This window comes from Sardina pilchardus, chromosome 19 (assembly GCF_963854185.1).
Source record: "Sardina pilchardus chromosome 19, fSarPil1.1, whole genome shotgun sequence".
Classification (NCBI taxonomy): Eukaryota; Metazoa; Chordata; class Actinopteri; order Clupeiformes; family Clupeidae; genus Sardina; species Sardina pilchardus.
This window is the reverse complement of record NC_085012.1, coordinates 7714476-7734475: the sequence shown is the minus strand read 5'-3', so window position 1 is coordinate 7734475 and position 20000 is coordinate 7714476. Positions and strand designations below refer to the sequence as shown.

General features: G+C 45.7%; 1 protein-coding gene across 1 annotated transcript in view; it reads left to right on the top strand.

Moving 5' to 3' along the window:
* pou6f2 (POU class 6 homeobox 2) overlaps positions 1 to 20000 on the top strand; it is a 97452-nt gene that overhangs the window by 39585 nt on the left and 37867 nt on the right. Inside the window, exons 4-8 of the mRNA XM_062521895.1 lie at positions 1117 to 1125; positions 1628 to 1675; positions 3503 to 3531; positions 3783 to 3785; positions 17222 to 17572. Of these exons, the coding sequence (XP_062377879.1) occupies positions 1117 to 1125; positions 1628 to 1675; positions 3503 to 3531; positions 3783 to 3785; positions 17222 to 17572 (440 nt within the window). The remainder of the gene's footprint in view (positions 1 to 1116; positions 1126 to 1627; positions 1676 to 3502; positions 3532 to 3782; positions 3786 to 17221; positions 17573 to 20000) is intronic.

Sequence of the window (20000 nt, the reverse complement as noted above, 5' to 3'; positions counted from 1 at the left end):
CATTATTCATTATTAAGTAATACTCCCTGTAACAGAGACCTGTCGTGCACATCTGAGCGTCTTTCTTGTAGGCTGAATTCAGGGTGCTGTCCAGGGTGCTGAATTAGCTGATACTGTGTGTTATATCTTTTGGGCTTGATAGAATTGCATAACAGGACTTGACAGAACAAGCATGTGTTCACACATAATTGTAGCTGTCAGCTGTCTGATGAGATTTGAAGAGTTTCATAAGATTATGCATTCCCACAACATAGCATCAGAATGGAACTGGCTGATCCGTCTAGGTACAGATTATTCCGTGCTCTGCTTTGAATTCTATAAACACACACACGATTCTGACACTCGCACACACCCGCACACGCACATGCACACCCACACACACACACACACACACACACACACAAACCAACAGACCCCTTCCCTGCGTCTCCCTTTGCCCCTGTTTAATCTGAAGTGCTCCCCACAGCACATATTGTGCCATGTCTTTTAATGATTTACGCTCTTTTTCTCTCTTTTCTGCACTTGTACGACTACTTGCCTGGAGAGAGAGAGAGAGAGAGAGAGAAAGAGAGGGAGAGAAAGAGAGGGAGAGAGGGAGATATGAAGATACCATGAGAGAGAGAGAGCGAGATAACGTGCACACAAAAGAGAGAGAGAGAGAAAGAGAAAGAGGGAGAGAGAGAGAAAGGGAGAGAGATTGAGAGAAAAGGCGCATTAAAGCCTGTGGGCAGGATAAAATAACAGCAGAGCATCTGAAATACGCTAGTCAAAGTATTTCTATTTTACTTGCTCTATGCTTTTCTGGGTTAATGAAGCATGGCATACTTCCTGGATCCATGTTATCTGTATTGCTGGTACCTGTAGTTAAAAATAAGACTGGTAAATTAACTAGTATAGATAACTACAGACCTATTGCACTTGCTAGTATACTATCCAAGGTACTAGAAGGGATCCTTATGGATAGGTTTGCAGAATACATAGCGTCAACAGATAATCAGTTTGGTTTTAAGAACAAGCATGGAACTGATCTGTGTATTTATGCACTTAAAGAAATTGTCCAGAGGTACAGATCACGCAGCAGCACAGTCTTCATGTGTTTCTTGGATGCGTCAAAAGCTTTTGATCGTATCAATCATGGAAAACTGTATGGTAAACTGCATGAGCGTGGTGTTCCCGCTTACCTAATCAGGATACTGCAGTTTTGGTACTCTCATCAAACTATGCAAGTTAGGTGGGGGAGGAGTTTGTCAACACCCTTCTGTGTCTCCAATGGAGTGCGGCAGGGAGGAATTTTGTCTCCGCTGCTATTTAATCTGTACATGGACAATTTATCCAAGGAACTACAGGGCTGTAGAACTGGCTGCTTGGTGGGGGATAGTCTCATTAATCATCTGCTCTATGCTGATGATTTGGTGGTTCTGTCCCCCTCCAGTGCTGGCCTGCAGCAACTTCTTAGAATATGTTCTCAATATGGAGAAATGTTTGATATAAAATTTAACTCAACGAAGAGTGTGGTATTGATCGCCAGAACCAAGGAGGATATGAAGTGTGTATATCCTTCTTTCTCATTGGCAGGGGAAACACTAGAGGTTGTAAAGAAAGTCAAATATCTGGGACATGTGATAAGAGATGACCTCTGTGATGATGATGATGTGCAGCGTCAGTGTGGAAAACTGTATGGGCAGGCAAACATGCTGGCACGCAAATTTCACATGTGCACTACTGATGTGAAAATCTCACTCTTTAAAACCTATTGCACTCCACTGTATACTGCCCACCTGTGGTGTAATTTTAGTGAGTCAAAAATGAAAAAACTTCAAGTGGCTTATAATGATGCACTGAGAATTGTGCTTAAAATTCCCAGGTGGAGTAGTGCCAGTGAAATGTTTGTATCCAACAATGTGCCCACTTTTAATGCTGTTTTAAGAAATTTTATGTATAGATTCATGTGCAGACTGACAGGGTCTAAGAATGAGGTTATTGTCTCCATAGTGGATGTTTCTAAGAGTGACACAAGGTACACATCTTGCTTTTGGAAACATTGGACCCATTGTCTGTATAGGTTGTATAAATGATGCATCATATGCTTTATTCTTAAATGTCTTGTATTGTTATATATTTATTCTTATTTGTACTGTGTTGTCTCTATGGACCTTTGTGTCTTGAATAAAGTTGATATATAAATAAATAAGAGTGATAAAATTGTGGAGCTCATACATTTCAAAGCTAATGTGTGCGGCGGCAGCGTGCTAGCGCACCTGCACTCGGCTCCTGCGGCGGTAATTTGATTGATTTGTTGTGACAGCAGCCAAATAATTGAGAGTGAGAGGTGCCTTCAGAGATGAAGAGGGTGTGTGTGTGTGTGTGTGTGTGCGTGAAAGGGGGGTTGTTGGGGAGAGCGAGGCGCGTTCACCAGGCAATCCCCGCAGAAATGGGGCCTCTCATCTCTCATATTCCATTGATATCGTACAGCGTCTTTCTGTTTTTTTCTTCTTTTTTTGTACCCCCGCCCCTCTCTCTCTCTCTCTCTCTCTCTCTCTCTCTCTCTCTCTGTCTCTCTCTCTCTCTCTCTTCCTCTCGTGTTTTTTATTGTCTGCCTTAAATAAGCAGCTTGCTAGCGAGCAGCTGGCTGACTGCCTGCGACAGTGAGGAAGGGCAGGGGGTGGAGGGTCGGGGGGGTAAAAGAAACACCAATCATAATGTACACAGACAGCGTGTGTGCATGTGTGTATGAGTGTGTGTGCATGAATACCGGTTGTGTGCGTTTGTGTGTGTACATAAATGTGTGTATATATAGACAATATTATAATTATTTCTCGTTCCAAAAATAAAACATGTTTCTGTTTCTTATGTAGAATTTCAGAGGAAATACTCTGATATTAATCTTAATTGTTTTTCTTTGATATTAATAGTCATAGAATAGCATTATAGTGTTTTTGCATCATTGAAAACTGCAGAACTGTGCAGTGCCTACATCCACAGCGCTTGATATATCACTTTAAAGCTACAAAGCACAAAGCTGTGCCCTTCAAAGGTCTTATAAAATTGTGTTGTTGTTATTTTGGCATATTTGTGGCATTTTTCGTCTTGTCGCGAGCTTGCCAAACGCTTGCCCTGCCACATGCTGTTGTGTCCTTCGTGACTGGTGGCATTGTCACCCCAGTGAAACTGCCTGAGATGTGGCACTAAGAATGGGGGGGGGGGAGAGAGAGAGAGAGAGAGAGAGAGAGAGAGAGAGAGAGAGAGAGAGAGAGAGAGAGACTGACAGAAAGAGAGAGAGAGAACACGCAAGGGAGGGAGAGTGGGAGAAGCGGAGAAAAAAGGCGGAAAAAAGGGAAAAGTGAGGGGAGGGAAAAGTGAGGATAGGAAAAGACAATAATAATGATAATCGGATATGGCTTTGTCTGCTTCGATCGAGTAGGCTGTGATGTCTTGCCCTTCCCATGTCGAGAAAAAAAAAAAAAAAGCCCAGAAGGAGGCAACAGGGAATCAGGACAAACAGCAAAGCAAAGCCCAGAAGAAAATGCCTCTGTGATTTTGATTGGATTTTTCCTCCTCCTATTCTTCGCCTTCCTTGTCCCACGCTCCTAGTTTTGTACATATTTTATGGTAATTGTGTCTGCGCCCCCAAATAATTGAGAAGCTCCAATAAACTTTTTTCCCACTTTTTTTTCATAGAGGGACGAACCTGCTGTTTTCATGTGCTGGTCTATGTGTGTGTGTGTGTGTGTGTGTGTGTGTGTGTGTGAGAGCGTGTGTCTGTGTGTATGTGGGGGGGTTAGCCGGTGCAGGGAGGCCTGAAATGACTTAAGCCTTTCAAACTGGCATTAAATTAAACGAATCGCTTGGAACACGCTCACCCCCTAAAACTTGCAGCCCCTCTCATTGGGAGGAACTCGTGGAGTATAACAGCGCATTACCTCCGCCCGGCGCGAGGCTCCCCCTGTCCCCCTGCTCAGTCAAATATGTAATGAAAAAATGTAGGAGCCGGGATCGCCGATATGCACACACACACACACCAGCCATTCTGTTCTTGGCTAGAACCAGCCCCCTCTGACTAGCATCACTACAGATAGATGTGAATAACAATTATTGTTCTTATCACTGCTGTTCTTATCACTTTTCTTTTCAGCAGCAGTTATCGTTTTTTGAAGACAACAGGGATAGTAATAACATCCCCATAATAGCTACAACAGAGCCTATTTGGGATTTATCACATCATAACATAATTAACCTGACATATTTAGTTGAATGTATTGAACAAGGTAATTACTTATCACAGTAATTGACTCGATGACACCCGTGAGTGAAAGGTTCTCTTTAATGAGATTGTGCCTGAGCTTCACGAGTCGTCGTACAGTTAGCAGAATAATTCATTACTTTGACAAAGCAGCAAATTAAGATAACGTTGTTAACGAGACACAACAGCTTTGTGAGACGCAAGAGAACCCTTACTTCCCTTAACTTTCTTTCATTTGAAGCTTTCCAACAGATTCCCTTTTGTACTTATTAAAGGGCTGAAAGAACCCAGCGAGGCAGGAATCATACAGCCTCAGCAGCGATCTGAAGTCAGGCTTTGGAAATGGGAATTGATTAGTGACTTACATGGTCAGTGAAAGGAAAATGAACTGACGAAATGTTGTAAATGAAATATTTGGCATGTGAGTACAGAGAGAGAGAGAAAGAGAGAGAGAGAGAGAGAGAGAGAGAGAGAGAGAGAGAGAGAAAGAGAGAGAGAGAGAATGATGGCAATCTCATGGAACTGGCATTCCTGTCAGGAAGAATTGGGTGTCTTTTTTCTCTTTTTTCCCCTTTCTTTCTTTCCTTCTTTCTCTCTCTCTCCCTCTCTCTCTTTTTTTCCACTAAAACATTTATCTGAGTTCTGCATGAGTTGTAATGCAAATGGTAATTTCATGGGAGTGAACCGCAGTGAGAGTGGTGTTATCGCACGCTGGCCACGATGTAGGGCTGTGTTCACTCCTGCAGCCTATAAACTCCATCCCCATATAATGTGGCGTATTGCTCCATCTGTCCCCCAGAAGCCCACCGAGTGAACTCACCCCTTCAGTCTGTGCACTATATAAGGGAGAGAGAGGGAGAGAGAGAGAAAGAGAGAGAGAGAGGGAGAGAGAGAGGGAGGAAGAGAGAGGGAGAGAGAGAGAGAGGGAGGGATAGTGATAGAAGAGATACATTACCGACACAAAACGTGCCCCCCCCCCCTCAAAAAGGGGGGAGGCATGAAGTTCTGGCGCTTTGCATGGAACTGGCAGACAAGCGAGAGTATTTCAAAAGTAGCAGGTTAGTGCGAAGACAAAAGCATTTGCGGCGTCTCTGAATGACTGGTGTGCACTCTTAGCCCAATCGAGGGGGTAATCCTGTCAAACCCTATTTTCCACAAGAGATACATTCACAGCAAATGGGCTGAAAAGTGAGCATTGTATTCGGCTGTGCGTATCTCCACTGTCCGGCTCCATCATTTCGGGGGAAATCATGAGGCGAGGAGGCTAGTCAGCGGACATCACTTTCTGTGTACTCTCAATTGCAAATAAACAATTTTGTCAATAAGACAGGACTTGACTCGCTCAGTGAAAACAAGTGTATTGATCACGCTGACAAAATCAATGTAGGCCCCTCACCCCCTATCATTACTGTCTTTTCCAGCCGATCGATACACGCTCCCACAAATCCAGCCGACTGTTTATGAACTTAGCACCTCATGAATGTCCAAGGAATCAGCTTATCAATACAAATCACCATCCCTCACCTGTCACTAGTTCTGTTATTCCTATTCAGAGCCATAAGCATGCCCACACACACACAAGCCAATTATGTGATCACTAGCGGTTGAAACGCGATCGATAACGGCCCCCCTACCAGTTGAATGAATTATTCCCATGTCAATATAAACGCAGGGTAAAAAATGGATCGTTTTGGGGAGGTATTACCTAACACCAACCTATTAACCACTTATGAAAATTGTGAAAGTTCATTTATACCCACATGACTGCTGTGTGCACAACAGGTGGTGGAGGTCACCGATTTGACCCCGTGTCATTCAAATGTCACGTGGGTAGATCGTTTTGCAGGTTCCTGGTTTGGAAACAGAAGCCTGCCACGAGTGGTCCCCCCCTCCTTCTGTAAGCAGATGGCGAGGAAACCAAAGCTCTCGTCTCGGGGGGTAGCAGGGGCGACAGGCAGCGACTAAAAGCTATCTGCGGTTTCTAATTGACAGCCAGAGGACTAATTACGTTAATTAATAGCCACACTTTCAAAGGGGGGGGGGGAGATGGCAGGCTCGGATTCGCTACCGACTGGATGGGTGTCAGGAGGGGCCAAAGAGGACCCCAAAGATGTCTGGAGGAGTCTAGTGGTCCCCGGGGGGCCCTTGTGGAAACCCTCCAGTAAAGGCATCAGGAACGGATCGTATAGCCGGAGTAAAGACCGCAGGCGTGAGAGGATCAGAGAAAGCCATTACTGTCTCAGCCACCACAGAAGAGCAGGGATAAGCACTGTACACAGAGAGAGAGAGAGGGAGAGAGGGATAGAGAGAGAGAGGGATCGAGAGAGAGGAGGGGGAAGAAGAAGAAAAAGAAAGAAAACAGAAGATAAAAAAATATGTTCTCTCAATTGAGTGGTGCTCAGATTCCCATCTCCTGCTCTATCTCTATATCTTCTGCTCCAGATCCACTCATGTTTCCATCTCAGTCTCTCTTTCTTCCTGTTTCATCTTCATGTATCCCCTCTCCTTCTATGTGGCCTTTTAAAGGAGCGCACCAAATTTTGGGGGAAATTAGCTTATTTTCCATCCACCCAAGAGTTGAATAAGAGGTTTCATACCCTTCTTGTATCTGTGTGTGCAACAACACAGTCTGACACACTGTTAGCCTAGCTTAGCGTAATTCACTGAAAGTGGGTTAGACCAGTTAATTTATAGTTAGCATATAGCTAAAAGGGAGCTATATGAAAGGTGGTTTGACCAACTACCACTCATTGAAAATGTATATATTTTATTGCAGACTTTTTCAAAAGAATATTAATATCGGACATATCCATTACTCTCTTTATTCAGACTTAACTTTTGTCTGTATTCAGTGCTTACTATACCAAACGGAACTCTTCTTTCGTATGCCATTCGTTCTCTTTAGTGGTCACAGACATAACCGAGCAGGATTTATGTGTGTGTTTGTAATTCACTTTTGAGCAGCATACATGCCGTAGCAACATTCAGTGCAACCATCTGAAACCTCCCCACGGTTTGATTGTAGACAACAGCCAACATTCTGAGTTGACAAAGATGCACTGTGTCTACAGGCCCTGAAATTCAATATACTGCTGAGTATTTGGAGCCTGGCATGGAATCCTATTGCCTGGGAAATGGACCTGACCGTATGATTTATTTTCTCTGGCGCAGATTAACCGTGGCACATTCGCTTCACGCCCTGAGAGCGAAATGGTTAACAGCAGCCAAGGAGAAGAAAAAAAAAGACACAGATCAGCTGATATGAAAATAGGTCTGATTCAACATGTCCACCTGCCTCTCTCCTTCGCTCGCATGCTCACACTCGTCTTTTTCCTCATCATCCCTTCTTCCTCTCACTCTCCCTCACTCCACTCTTCCTTGGACTCTTTTTGTTTCACTCTCCCTCTCTTTCCCTCTCTCTTGTCCCCCACCCCCTATATCTCTCTCTCCTTCTCTCCTTCTCTCCTTCGCTCTCTCTCTCTCTTCCTCTTCCTCTTTCCCTCTCTCTTACCCACAGTTCCACGCTCCTCGCTGACACCCTCCCTCCCCACCCTCAGTCTGCTGGTCCGCGTCTGGCGTTGTGAGTTTGGGCTGCTGCATACATTTCTCCCCGTGATGTATTGTCCTGCGCGGGGATTTCATTTACTGCCGGTGCCCTCTGCTGAACCTGTTGCTAGTCAGTGAGCACGATAAGCGTATAAGTAGCCGGCCTCTTCATTCATCATACATCGCGTGCGCGGGGTTGCGAGCGCACACACACACACGCACACACACACACACACACACACACACACACACACAGCCGCCCCTCAAATACCTCATCTGCCACGCAGCAGCGCAAGGGGAAACCACTAAAGCGGCAAAAAGCAGCTCACTGGTAAAAAGCTGAGATCACATTAAACACCTCACACTTGAGAGCAAGCGAGAGAGAAATAAATATATATAAATATATCGGTATATAAATGTATGCATGTATGCATGTATGTACGTATGCACACGCGGTATGTATTGTATGTTGGTGCATCACATAGATCAAGAGTCACTTTGTTGTTGTAATGCACATCTTAAATAATTGCTGTCAGCGAGTGGTTCTTTACGCTGGCTAATTTGTGTATGTGTGTGTGATGTCTCTGACAGTTGATTATTTATTGATTTATTTATTTATTTGCTCACAGCAGTGGGTCTGTGTCTGATTCCTAACCCTATCTCTCGCATCCCCCCTCCACCCCCCCCCCCCCCTCCTCCTTTTCTGCGGCGCACAGTGCCGTATTAAAGAGCATTAGAAATCACAGGCTTGCCGAATGTCACTTAGAACTTTTCGACGTCGACAGGGCTGACGCTGTTGCGCTCTCGGGCATGAAGCCACGGCGCCGAAACTGCTTACACGCGCGCGCCGTGCCGCAACCAGCAAAGGGAATAATTAACGAGGTGGAGATGGAGGCGGGGGGGGGGGGGGGGCGGACTGCGAGCGCATAAATCCCATTGTTTGTGCTTATTTCATCCCGCTGAATTCTTTTCCCTCTTTTCGTTTCTTGTCTCTATCTCCTTCTCTCTCTCTCTCTTCTCTTCTCTCGCGCTCCCTTGCTCCCTTTCTGTCTTTCTATGTGTGCTCTGACCCTGCACTCCACTGTGAGCACACACTCGCACACACACACACACACACACACACACACACACACACACACACACACACACACACACACACACATGCTCAAATATACACAGATCCTCGTTGCCTTGTGGAAAGCCCATGTGTGCATGAAGCAGCCGCGAGACAGAACACACTACAAAGGGCCCTGTGATGTCCTACTCATCTCCACAATGTCTTTTCATTATCTGAAAATCATTTCAGTTCTGCAGGAGAGCGGGAGCACGGCTTTGCCTAATAACCCCATAATGTTGCTGGTAGGCATGTAAGCAGAAGAAAAAGACAACACAAAATAAGCCTCAGCCAAAAACAACACAAAAGATGCTTTTCTTTCTCTATTCATACATGAGTTAAAATAAGAAAAAAGAAAAAAAAAAAAAGAAAAAAAAAAAGAAACCACAGGCTGCTCTCCTCATTTCGCCTTTCCCGGGCTCCATTTTGTTTCTTAATGCCGTAATTGCCTTAAACCCACTGACGAGCACAGAAGCTATCAAAATATGATCAGTCAGCGAGGGGGTACGGGGCAGAGGGAGGGGTGGAGAGCGAAGCGCCTGTGGTGGAGCTCTACAACCCCCCCACCCCAACCACCACCACCCCCCCCCCCCCCCCACCACCACCAACCCCACCTCACCCCACCCCTTCCAACTGCATCCCTCTCTCAGCCCCCGCCCGCCCCATAGTAAAAACAGCGGCTCCATCTCCCGATGCTTTTACTGTCAGTCAAGCAGCACTCAGTCCCCCTAGCGCATCAGGGTCTGCTGCTATTGATTTTTCCGCCCACCGAAAGAGCCGGCGCGAGCATACATTTTGCATGAGGCTCTTTACCGCCGGCCCCGGCGACACATGATGGGGTCCGTGAGCGCTGGGTAATGACCTCCCCAATTGCAGCGGGGCGGCTGAGCGGGTCTGGCCGCGGCCCTGCCGCGAAGCCGGCGCCGCCCCCGGCCCAGATGCGGCCCGCAGCACTGGTGCGTTCTGGGGAGCGCGGCCTGTAGCCGGGACGCTGGGCTTGGCCAGTTGAAGCGCGGTCGGACGTCGAGGGAAAGAAAGAGAAGCAGGGAGGGAGAGAGGGAGGGAGAGCAGCAGGGTGTCCGGTGAGGGCAGCGATCCAAGCCGTGATGGTGTTAGCCCTCCAGTCCGCCCGCTGGTTGGGTGACGGGTGCCATTTTGTGCGAGCGCTTTGGCAGACACGGAGCTAGTGTCACATGACCGCTTTGAGGGAGGCTACAACTGTGCCATTCAGAGCGTGGAAGGTGCTAGAATCAGCAAGGACGCCACAGCATCAGGTCATGGACAGAGGAAAACAAATATATACAAAACATGCTACACTGGGCAACAAGCACCATCTCAGTCATCTGTAGAAAATGGTGGCTTTTTGTTTCTATTACTAGTCCCATTAGTTTTACTTTTAAAATATTTATTCCTTAAATATCAAAAGCTCGCTGTCATTTCACACCATACTTCAGGCATATGTTTAAAGACTTTGTTGCATAGACACAATAATATTAGATTGCATTTTTATTCGTAATTTGCATTGCAGGATTACATTAAAAAATCATAGCACTCAATCTGTGGCTGTAAGAATACACCTTTTTCCTAACTGTTTAGTCAATGTCCATATCTACCCAATGTATCCCCATCAAGGCAATCAATATCTTTTATCCATCTCCCCAAGATATAAATAAGATATAATTATTTTGTTTTAGTTACTTTCCAAAAGGTCCATGAACTCCCCCTGTATGAATGCTGTTAAGCATTTTGATGGTGACTTTGTCTACCAAAGCTGGAGCTTTTGCCCCACATCCTATCCAGTTACCCTCTCCACTCTCCTCTCCACAGATCCACTCATCTCTCTCTCTCTCTCCCTCTCCCCTCTCTCTCTCTCTCTATGGCTCTTGAAAATGTTGGTATTGAATTTGACCAGTGACTGAAGGTAGAACACGTGTTCAGTTCTACTTGCCATATTTTTATTCTCTTTATTTGTGAGGTGCGGTGTAAAGGCCTGACAAAAAAATAAATCACAGACTCAGATACTCACCAACACTCTCTGCCAAGGTGATTCCACTCCAAAAAGATTCAAATTGGGAGCTACGGTTATTAAATGTGGTATGTGCGTGGGAGTGTGTGTTTGTGCATGTGTCCATGCAGGCATTTGTGCATGTGAGCCTTTTCATTCTCATGGAGAGTTGGAGAAAAAGATTAGGAAGAATGTCACCCTCTCCACATTGCTAAATAATAAAATTACAGTTGAGGGCTTCTTAAGAGCACATTTCTTTTTATGCCTTAATGTCCCACTGTCGATCATCAGAGGATGTTCTCTTTATCTCACTCCCCTCTCTCTCTCTCTCTCCCTCTCTCTCTCTCTCTCTCTCTCTGGTAGTGTAATTATGAGTGTGTACTGTTTGCTCCTGCGCTGCGTGGTGACTCATACCCTGTAAATGGTGCCAGTCTGTAGGGGAGCTGGAGGCAGGGCAGCCTGGCACTCCGCGGGTGCTCTCTCTCTCTCTCTTTCTCTCTCTTTCTCTCTTTCTCTCTCTCTCTCTCTCTCTCTCTCTCTCTCTCTCTCTCTCAGCACTACTGATTCATTAACTACAGCACAGCTCCCAGGCCCACTGATTGGACTGTAATGGATGGCACATCTCTCTCACACTCTCTCTCTCTCTTGTCTCTTTCTTTCTCTATCTCTCTCTCTCTGCCTCTCTCTCCATCTCTCCATCTCTCTCTCCCTCTCTGTCCCTGTTCTCACTCTCACCTGTGTGATTGAAACCTATGAAGGTGACTTGTTAGCCAATGTCTCTATACACAGTATTTCCAATACGCATTAACCACACTGCATAATAGCTTTGGAATTTTAAATGCTTCTGGTAGCAGAAAGCACATCTATAATTAGCATTGTCCTTGACTCCGTTCTGAAGGTAAATGCTCGAGCACAGTTCTGAGGTCTCAGACAATTCACGATTCAGCAGCACAAAACGGCAGTAACTGATACGTGTGAAGAAGGTTAAGAGATCACGAGGCTGATTCCCATTTATCGTCTTCATTTAGGGATCATCCTCAGGAGCGATGTCTTTCATTGGCTGTGATGCAGTATTGCTCAGGAAGCAATTTTTTTTCAGAAAGTGATACAAATTTGCAGAAACATCACACATTGCTGTATATTGTCAGGTTTTGTTGGGGGGGTTTATACGTCTTCCTTGATATTTGAATGCTCCTAATGATGGCAAACAACCCCAAAAACAGAGATTGATTGTTCACCCAATTAAAGAGAGAGCGGTCAAGACAACAAACACACGTGCATGCACGCATACACACTCAAATACAGACACAGACACAGACACACACACACACACACACACACACACACACACACACACACACACACACACACACACACACACACACACACACACACACACACACACACACACACACACACACACACACACACACACATACATACTTGTGTACAGACTTACCACAGAGTCAGAAAACAAGCCTGGAGGAAAAAACAGCATTAATAGGGGAGCGTTGGTGACCAGAGGGTTTGTTGGGTAATGAGAGAGGTGGCTGCCCTCTTCCTACAACCATCCTTCCCCTCCTCCCACACACACACACACACACACACACACACACCAAAGACAGTCCTCAACACCACAGGGAACAAAAATAGCCCGCGTCTGACGAACGAGACGGTGTTGACCTCGCCTCACGACCTCTGGCAATCAGTCTCACTTCACACTTCATGCGCCACCACCACTTTCCATTCTCCTCTTGCTCTTTCTCTCTCTCATGCACACACACACACACACACACACACACACACACACACGAAGTTTCTGTGATGTTGAAGTAGAAGCAGCAACCGCCACCACACACACACACACACACACACACACACACATGCCTGGACATACAAATACACAAACACACACGAAGATACATGCATCTGTCAGGTCTCAGAGGTCAGGCAGACAAGCCTGTTAAACAGCTCGGTGCCGTGACCTGTGCCAAAACAAAACCCGCTCCCCTCTCCTCTCCTCTCCTCCCTTCTCCTCTCCTACCTTCTCCTCCCCTCTCCTCTCCTCTCCTCTTCTCCTCTCCTCTCCTCCCCTCCCCTCTCTTCTCCTCTCCTCTCCTCCCCTCTCCTCTTCTCCTCTTCATCCATCCCAGTATGGAGCGGCTAATAAAGCCCATGTTGGGTGAACAAGAGGCATGGGCATGTGTGTGTGTGTGTGTGTGTGTGGGGGGGGGGGGGGGTGGCGATGAGTGGCACGCGATCTCCACCAGGGTGACAGCCGCGGTGTCAAAACAGAGTGTCGTAGTTTGCTTTTGTGCCGAAGTAAGTGTGGAGGCGCAGGAGACAGGGCAGAGTTGGTGGAAGGCTGACCCTGCGGTTCAGACCAATGTGTCACTTGATATAAAGCCACTCACAGATGCAGAAGGTTGACACTGTTGTTTACCTGTACTGTATATCCCACAAACCCTCACTTAAGTACTATTATTATTATCACATTGTTAAAGTTTAAAATAATTTGATGCCGATCCATGCCATGTAAGGAGGGACGTGTGGTACGTGTAGCATCAACAGTCATTCACAATTATTGCACAGCCCCATACTGGGCATATTTTACTGGTGATTGTCCCTGAAGCACTGATTCCTGCCCGTCTTGCCTGGACATCTATTGGAATGTGACAGCTTCGGTATCAGAAACACGTCAACTTTTTGTGAAAATAGCTTATATGCTGTCGATAAGATAAGACGATACATAAGACGCTTCTTTACTGTGTGTGCAATAACCCAGTTTGATACCTTTAGCCTAGCTTAGCATAATTCACTGGAAGTGTGTTGGTCCAGTTAGCCTATGGCTCCCCTCTTCGCTATAGAAATAGATGGCGTAGCGCTCAGTTGTCAAATGTACTGCGTACCACGGCACCCCTACCGTCCATCTCGTTCCCCCGCATGACTTCTACCTCTTCTCCTCCTCTGATTTCACACCTTCAGTCCATCATTCTGAAGAGCGAGGGAGGCCGAGGAGACACGGGGAACAGTCACGGGTGATAATATACTGTGTAGAACAAGGAGAGAAGACGTTTGAGAGAAGGGAAAAAAATGGCTGGGCTTAGTGTATGGGGAAGAGAGGAGAAGAGGAACTGGGAGAGGAGGAAGGGAGGGAGGAGGGGAGATAATTATCCGTGGCCGATAGCTCAGATTAAGGGGAGAGCCCGCGGTGGGCTGGCGGAGCGAGAGCCTGATGAAGCTGCGTGCACATTTAGAGGGGAGGCGAAGGTCAGCCATCCTGACAGCCCTAACAAGATGACAGAATTTATAAAGCACCGCGGTTAAGGCGCGCGCTTACCTGCGGAGCTACCCGTATAATAGGGCCACATGGGGTTTCATCTCTAGCCCTCTCTCTCTCTCTCTCTCTCTCTCTCTCTCTCTCTCTCTCTCTCTCTCTCTCTCTCTCTCTCTCTCTCTCTCTTTCCCCTTCTCTTTCTATCTATTTATCTCCTCCGCGCTCTCTGCTCTGTTTGTTTTCCCTTTTCTTCGTATTCTTTTGTTGTTCTCACGCCTTTTTCTCTGGACTTTGCCGGCTGCCGCTGGAGGAGAGCTCTCCGATCGCCTTTGATCTTCCCTCTGGTTTCGATAATTTTTTGACAGAAATCCCTCTCTTTTCCATTTCATTTCTCCTTTTTTTTATTCTTTCGCTCTCACCCCTCCTCCTTTCTTTCTTCTGATGCTCCTTACTCTCCACACACACACACACACACACACACACACACACACACACACACTCTCATAGCAACCACTCGACATCTTTTGGTGGTGCTTTCGCCTGAGATACAGATGCTGGCCCTGTCAAAGCTTGCGAGACAACTTGCCCCAACATTTCAAGTGAGAATTGGACTCTCGCCTTTTTCCGTGCGCCCGCCATATTTATAATTCATGCCAGGGTGTGAGAGAGGTGTCAATGTGTCAGAAGGTAGAAGAAATTTAAAAGAGTGCTGTTTACTGGTCATGAGACGCTGTCTTTTCTTCCCCCCCCCCCCTTCTTCCTCCTTCTCTACCTCCTTCTCTTCCCTATCCCTCCTTTTTTCTCCTCGTGATCCCTGCTCCTTCAACAAGCCGAGGCGAGCCGCCGTAACTGATCAAATGTTCAAATGCCTGTCCAGCTCTCATTCCATGGTAACCGCCGGTAATCAAAGAGATGTCAGAACCAATGCTTTTCTCCTTCTCATTCTGTTGGAGAATGGAGGGCATTGGACAGAGGAGTTCAATTATTCAAGCCCATCAATTAATTATGTACACCCACTTGTTCACGCCATGCTCTCAACTTCTGTCTTGCATTATCAATACTTTCTATATTACCACTCAAACAAGTATCGATCAGCTATTGTTCTTCGCTGTTTTAGTTTTTCTGACAAGTTTTACTACCTCCACATCTACCCATACTGTAATAGGACGCCTATAAGAAATTAATGACCGTATAAATAATAATGACAGTGATTTTAAATGCATTTTTGCCAAGTGGTATCATACAACTATTCTTTGATTATTGTTAGATGTTTGTTATGTGCTATTCTATTTCCACACACAATGAGTTGTTGTTTGTGTCATCTGAAGCATGGCATTCTGCATTATTTTTTATTATTTTTTAAGCTAAAACTTTAAAACCATCTGAAACTGAAGGCTGACTCAGAAAACTGAAGAAAAAAAACAGATAGCAAAGTAAAGTTTTGAAAGTTCAGAACAAGGCACATGCATGTCCACCTGATCTACCCTGGTCTGTGGGTGCATTTGGCTATAAAGAGAGAGAAAGAAAGAGAGAGTGAAAGAGAGAGAGAGTGAAAGAGAAAGAGAGAGAGAGAGAGCGAGCGAGAGAGAAGGTTGTCAGAGAGAGTGTATTCACAGAGGTATTCTATAGCAGCCTTTTCAGTTGATGCTACTATTTCCTCGACATGTCAGAGGAAGAAAGGTCAAGCCAAATGTGAATTTTTGTATCAGTGTAAGGAATCAACATCAGTGTAAGTCATTTCTGATGGTTTTCATATATATATATATATATATATATATATAGAATACTTTTAAGAATAAGAAATAATCAGCGGGCAAACTGAGTGCTTTCTGTGTCTATGAATACGAGTCCCAGACACCCTAGGTCAAAGCACCTGCTTTCGGCGGATTTGCTGTACAGAATCACTTCTTACTTACTGCACCATTCAAAAGTAGTTTAAAGGTTAACCTCGGGGAGAGGGGGTGGGGCATCCACTTTTCATTGGCAAGGTACAAAGAGCGTGACTTAAATTCACCATTAAATCACACTAACAGTAGCCTCAGACACAGTGTTCAGATGCCATTGTGTGTATATGCGGATGCTGAGAGTTACCTTCACTGAAGGACAGTTCAATAGGGCAAGCTTCAACATCAACAGCTCTGTGGTATTTATTCCTGCCTGTGGCCACTCATGAGGGGTAGCTGTGAATTGTTCATGCTTAACTGAGTCATTAACATTCATCACATTTCCAGCATTGCTGGCACGATGTCGGAGGGGGACATCCATTGGTCCTCCTTTTATGCGATTGTTGAACAAAGCTGCCGTATTGCTGTTATTGTGACGCGGCTTTGAAGGGAAGGTGAAAGGAATGACCCATTATCCTATCACTGTTTGAGATCCTAATCTCAGGGTTATCACTCCCACCGTCGCTCTATAGAGCCCTTGTTACGGCACAATACGAGTATGCTGAAATAGCCCACTCTCGGGGGACCTTGCGCGGGGGATCCAGAGGCTTAAATGCACCAGGAGTGCCTTTGGAAAAATGGAGGGAAGGTTGCGCGGAGATAGGGGGAGAGAAGCGAAAGAAAACGACACAGAAGGAGCGAAAGAGGACTGTGAATCGCAGGAATCTGCGTCCAAGGACCCTCACTAAAAAAAAAATAAATGTATAAGCGAGAGGTTCAAAAAGCCACTGCTTGGAAATGCGTCGGTGGCGCCCCCGCTCAGTACACGCCATTCAGAGTTTAACGGAACTCTGAAAGCTTGTATGGAGTTGCATCTTCCAATTCCAGTGGTGTACCAATCATGTTGTATATACAGTAAATTGGTTATACATGTGCAGTTTGACAAAAAAAAAAAAAAAAAAACACTTTTCAACTTGAGGCAGTTGACATTGCTGAATTTTTCAATTGCCTTTAAGGGAACTATAAGTATAAAAGCATGGGTCTTTTCAATGGATTTCTGAAATACATACAAGATGTATTTGCACAGGATATACATGATATTGACCTGCCCTTATCTCCTCTCTCCCCCCCAGCTACCTCGTCCCTGAACTCCCAGCTCCAGCATCTGCAGCAACTTCAGCAAATGCAGCAGCACCACCAGCAGCAGCAGCAACAGCATCATCAACAACAACAACAGCAACAGCAGCAACAACAACAACAACAACAGCAGCAGCAGCAGCAATCACAGCTCTGCAGCCAGTCCCATCTCCCGGGGGCCAATCACCTGGCCCCTCACCACCCGCTGAGCCCTGCCAGCCAACAGCAGTCCTCCTCTGGCTCCTCCTCCTCCTCGGCCTCCTCCAATCTCGGCTCGGCACAGGCCCCACAGTCTCCGCCCCACAGGCAACAGAACCAATCGCCTGCGCGCAGCCTGCCCTCGCCGGTGACCCCGCCCATGCCTCTTCCGGTGAGCCCACAACTTAACTTCTCAAACTTGTGTCCTTCATATGAGAATCAAAGTTGTCATTCATGTCCACCATCAATCAATCAATCATGCTGTTGTATGCCCTTGCGTTCACGTGGTAGGTGCCAACAGTAATGGTCATACGTTCTCTACCTGTCAGACGCCACAGAAGGCTCGTTTAGTAAGAGAACATTCCGGCAGTTTGGAAGTGCTGTAGTTTCAGTCCATGGCCCTCTTAAACATATCCAGCCATTACTCAACATTTATCATCCTTTTTAGCAGCGCCCATATATGGAGACCGGGAGGTCTGCTGTCAAGGAAGTAAATTGAAAGCAAATAAAAGATAATCTTTGAAATAAAATGTTCTTTCACTTAAATCTCCTGCATTATTCACAGTGCGTCAAATGCATTCTGGGTAGTAGAGACGTGGTCTGGCTTGAACGTTAGAGAATGGGACAGTAATTCAATTGGGTGATTGAATTTGTCTGGGGAAATCTTGGATATTACAAATATTGTTCCTGGAGTAGGCTGCCGTTCAGAGGGTTGTCCCTGAGAATGCCATAAAATTGAGAATTTATAGTTCGGGCTTTTATATCCAGCTGCCTACGACAGCAATAGACTTTCGCTATTACTGAAAATGAACATCTGACTGATCAGATTGTGAGTTATGATGTTCAACGTGAAAACAGATTAGAATCTACTTTATGATAATCAGGTATTGACAGGATCTTTGGGTAGAGTTCATATTACCCCGAAGTTTCATCTTCCCAGGGGATTATGAAGTGGTTGTCATTCCCCTGCGAGAGATATCGAGTTACCCACTTAAACATTACCAGCGAGGGAAAGCCAAGGATGGTGTTAACAATGAACTCCAATTTGGCACCAGCCTCCAAATATTGCCTTTTGGTTAAAGCACATATTAGATTTTCGGGACTTTCATGTGCTGCACCAACAAAAACACTAAAAACACACACACTGCACACACAGCTGCATAGTAGACAACAAGCGTAAATCATAGGACCTTCACAACAGTCATTGTGATTGCTATTCCTGTTTTCATTTTTTAAAGGAACTGTTTATACTTAATGTTAAAAAACTATTTGACAGAATGAAGGAAGCACACAAGCTAACTAGCAAATGTGTTTTTTTTTAGATGATGCATGATCTACAATATTTCCTTGTATTCTTTTAATCTAAACACCTGAACTCTTCGGGCCCATCTGAAGATGCGTCCGCCGTACATAAAGCTTCCCTTCTTCCTTTCTTCCTTTTCTTCTTTCTTTCTTTCTTTCTTTCTTTCTTTCTTCGGCTTTGTCTGTCTATCCATCTCCCTCTGCCTCTGTCCATCCAGCTGTCAGACCTGGCCGCTAATAACCCCTCTCTTATTTCATATATCCCCCCGGTTTCATCTCTGGGGAGGGGAGCAGCCCGGGTCGCCTCCTGGGTCTCGGCCACATTCATCAGCGTCAGGTCCCTTATTGGTTTGCGCTCCGTCCTCCTTTATGGCTGGAATGAGTCGGGGGCCATTTATTTTCGCCCCGTGGTCCCCAGATCTAGACCTGTCACGGCCCCGCTAGACTCGACCAACACATTAAGGCCCCCCTAGAGCCGGCCTGTCTGGCGGAAGCTTCCAGAAACAAACCGCCCCTCAGCTTCCAGCCAGCGTTGCCTTTTTAGTGTGGGTGCCAGAAAGGCATGTGGAGTAATGCTTTCTACTTTTTTTTGTTGTTTTGTTTCGTTTTGTCTAATGTATTACGTGATGGTATCTGCAGGTGGACCTGAAGGCTTAAAGATCTTAGAGTATTTGTCACCAACAAATTACACCCGAGCTATTGTTGGTAAGCACTGTAGATCTCTGTCACCTCAAAAAGGATCTGCTTAGAGTGAACAGGACTGGATGCAAGCCTCACACAATTCCTCCATCAGCAAATCTATTTGTTTAAGCGTGCGTCGTTTTGGGCACAGCCGGATGGATAAGGTTATATGCCTGTGAAGATGATAGTGAGTCTGTGATCACACCGCAAGAGCCCACATCGTTTCTGAGGTGGCTGAAGAGGTGTCATTTCTCTCTCTCTCTCTCTCTCTCTCTCTCTCTCTCTCTCTCTCTCTCTCTCTCTCTCTCTCTCTCTCTTTCTTTCTCTTGCACACACACTCTCACACACTCTCTCTCTCCCTCTGCCTGTCTCAGTGACTCTGTGAACCAGGTCAGGGGCTGTGCTGGCACTCAGAAAGAGATGGACTTAAACAGGCATGAGAGGTCAAAGTCAAAGTGTTAGCACCCCATAAATGTTGCTCCAATGTGATCCATCAGCAAAAGAAAAAGCTGAAAATACAAAAACTGAATGTAGTGAACAAAAGTACTTCAGGAGGAGATGTAATGTGTCATGTGATTTTCCTTGTTTGAGATCCGCAATATTGCAATAATGCAATT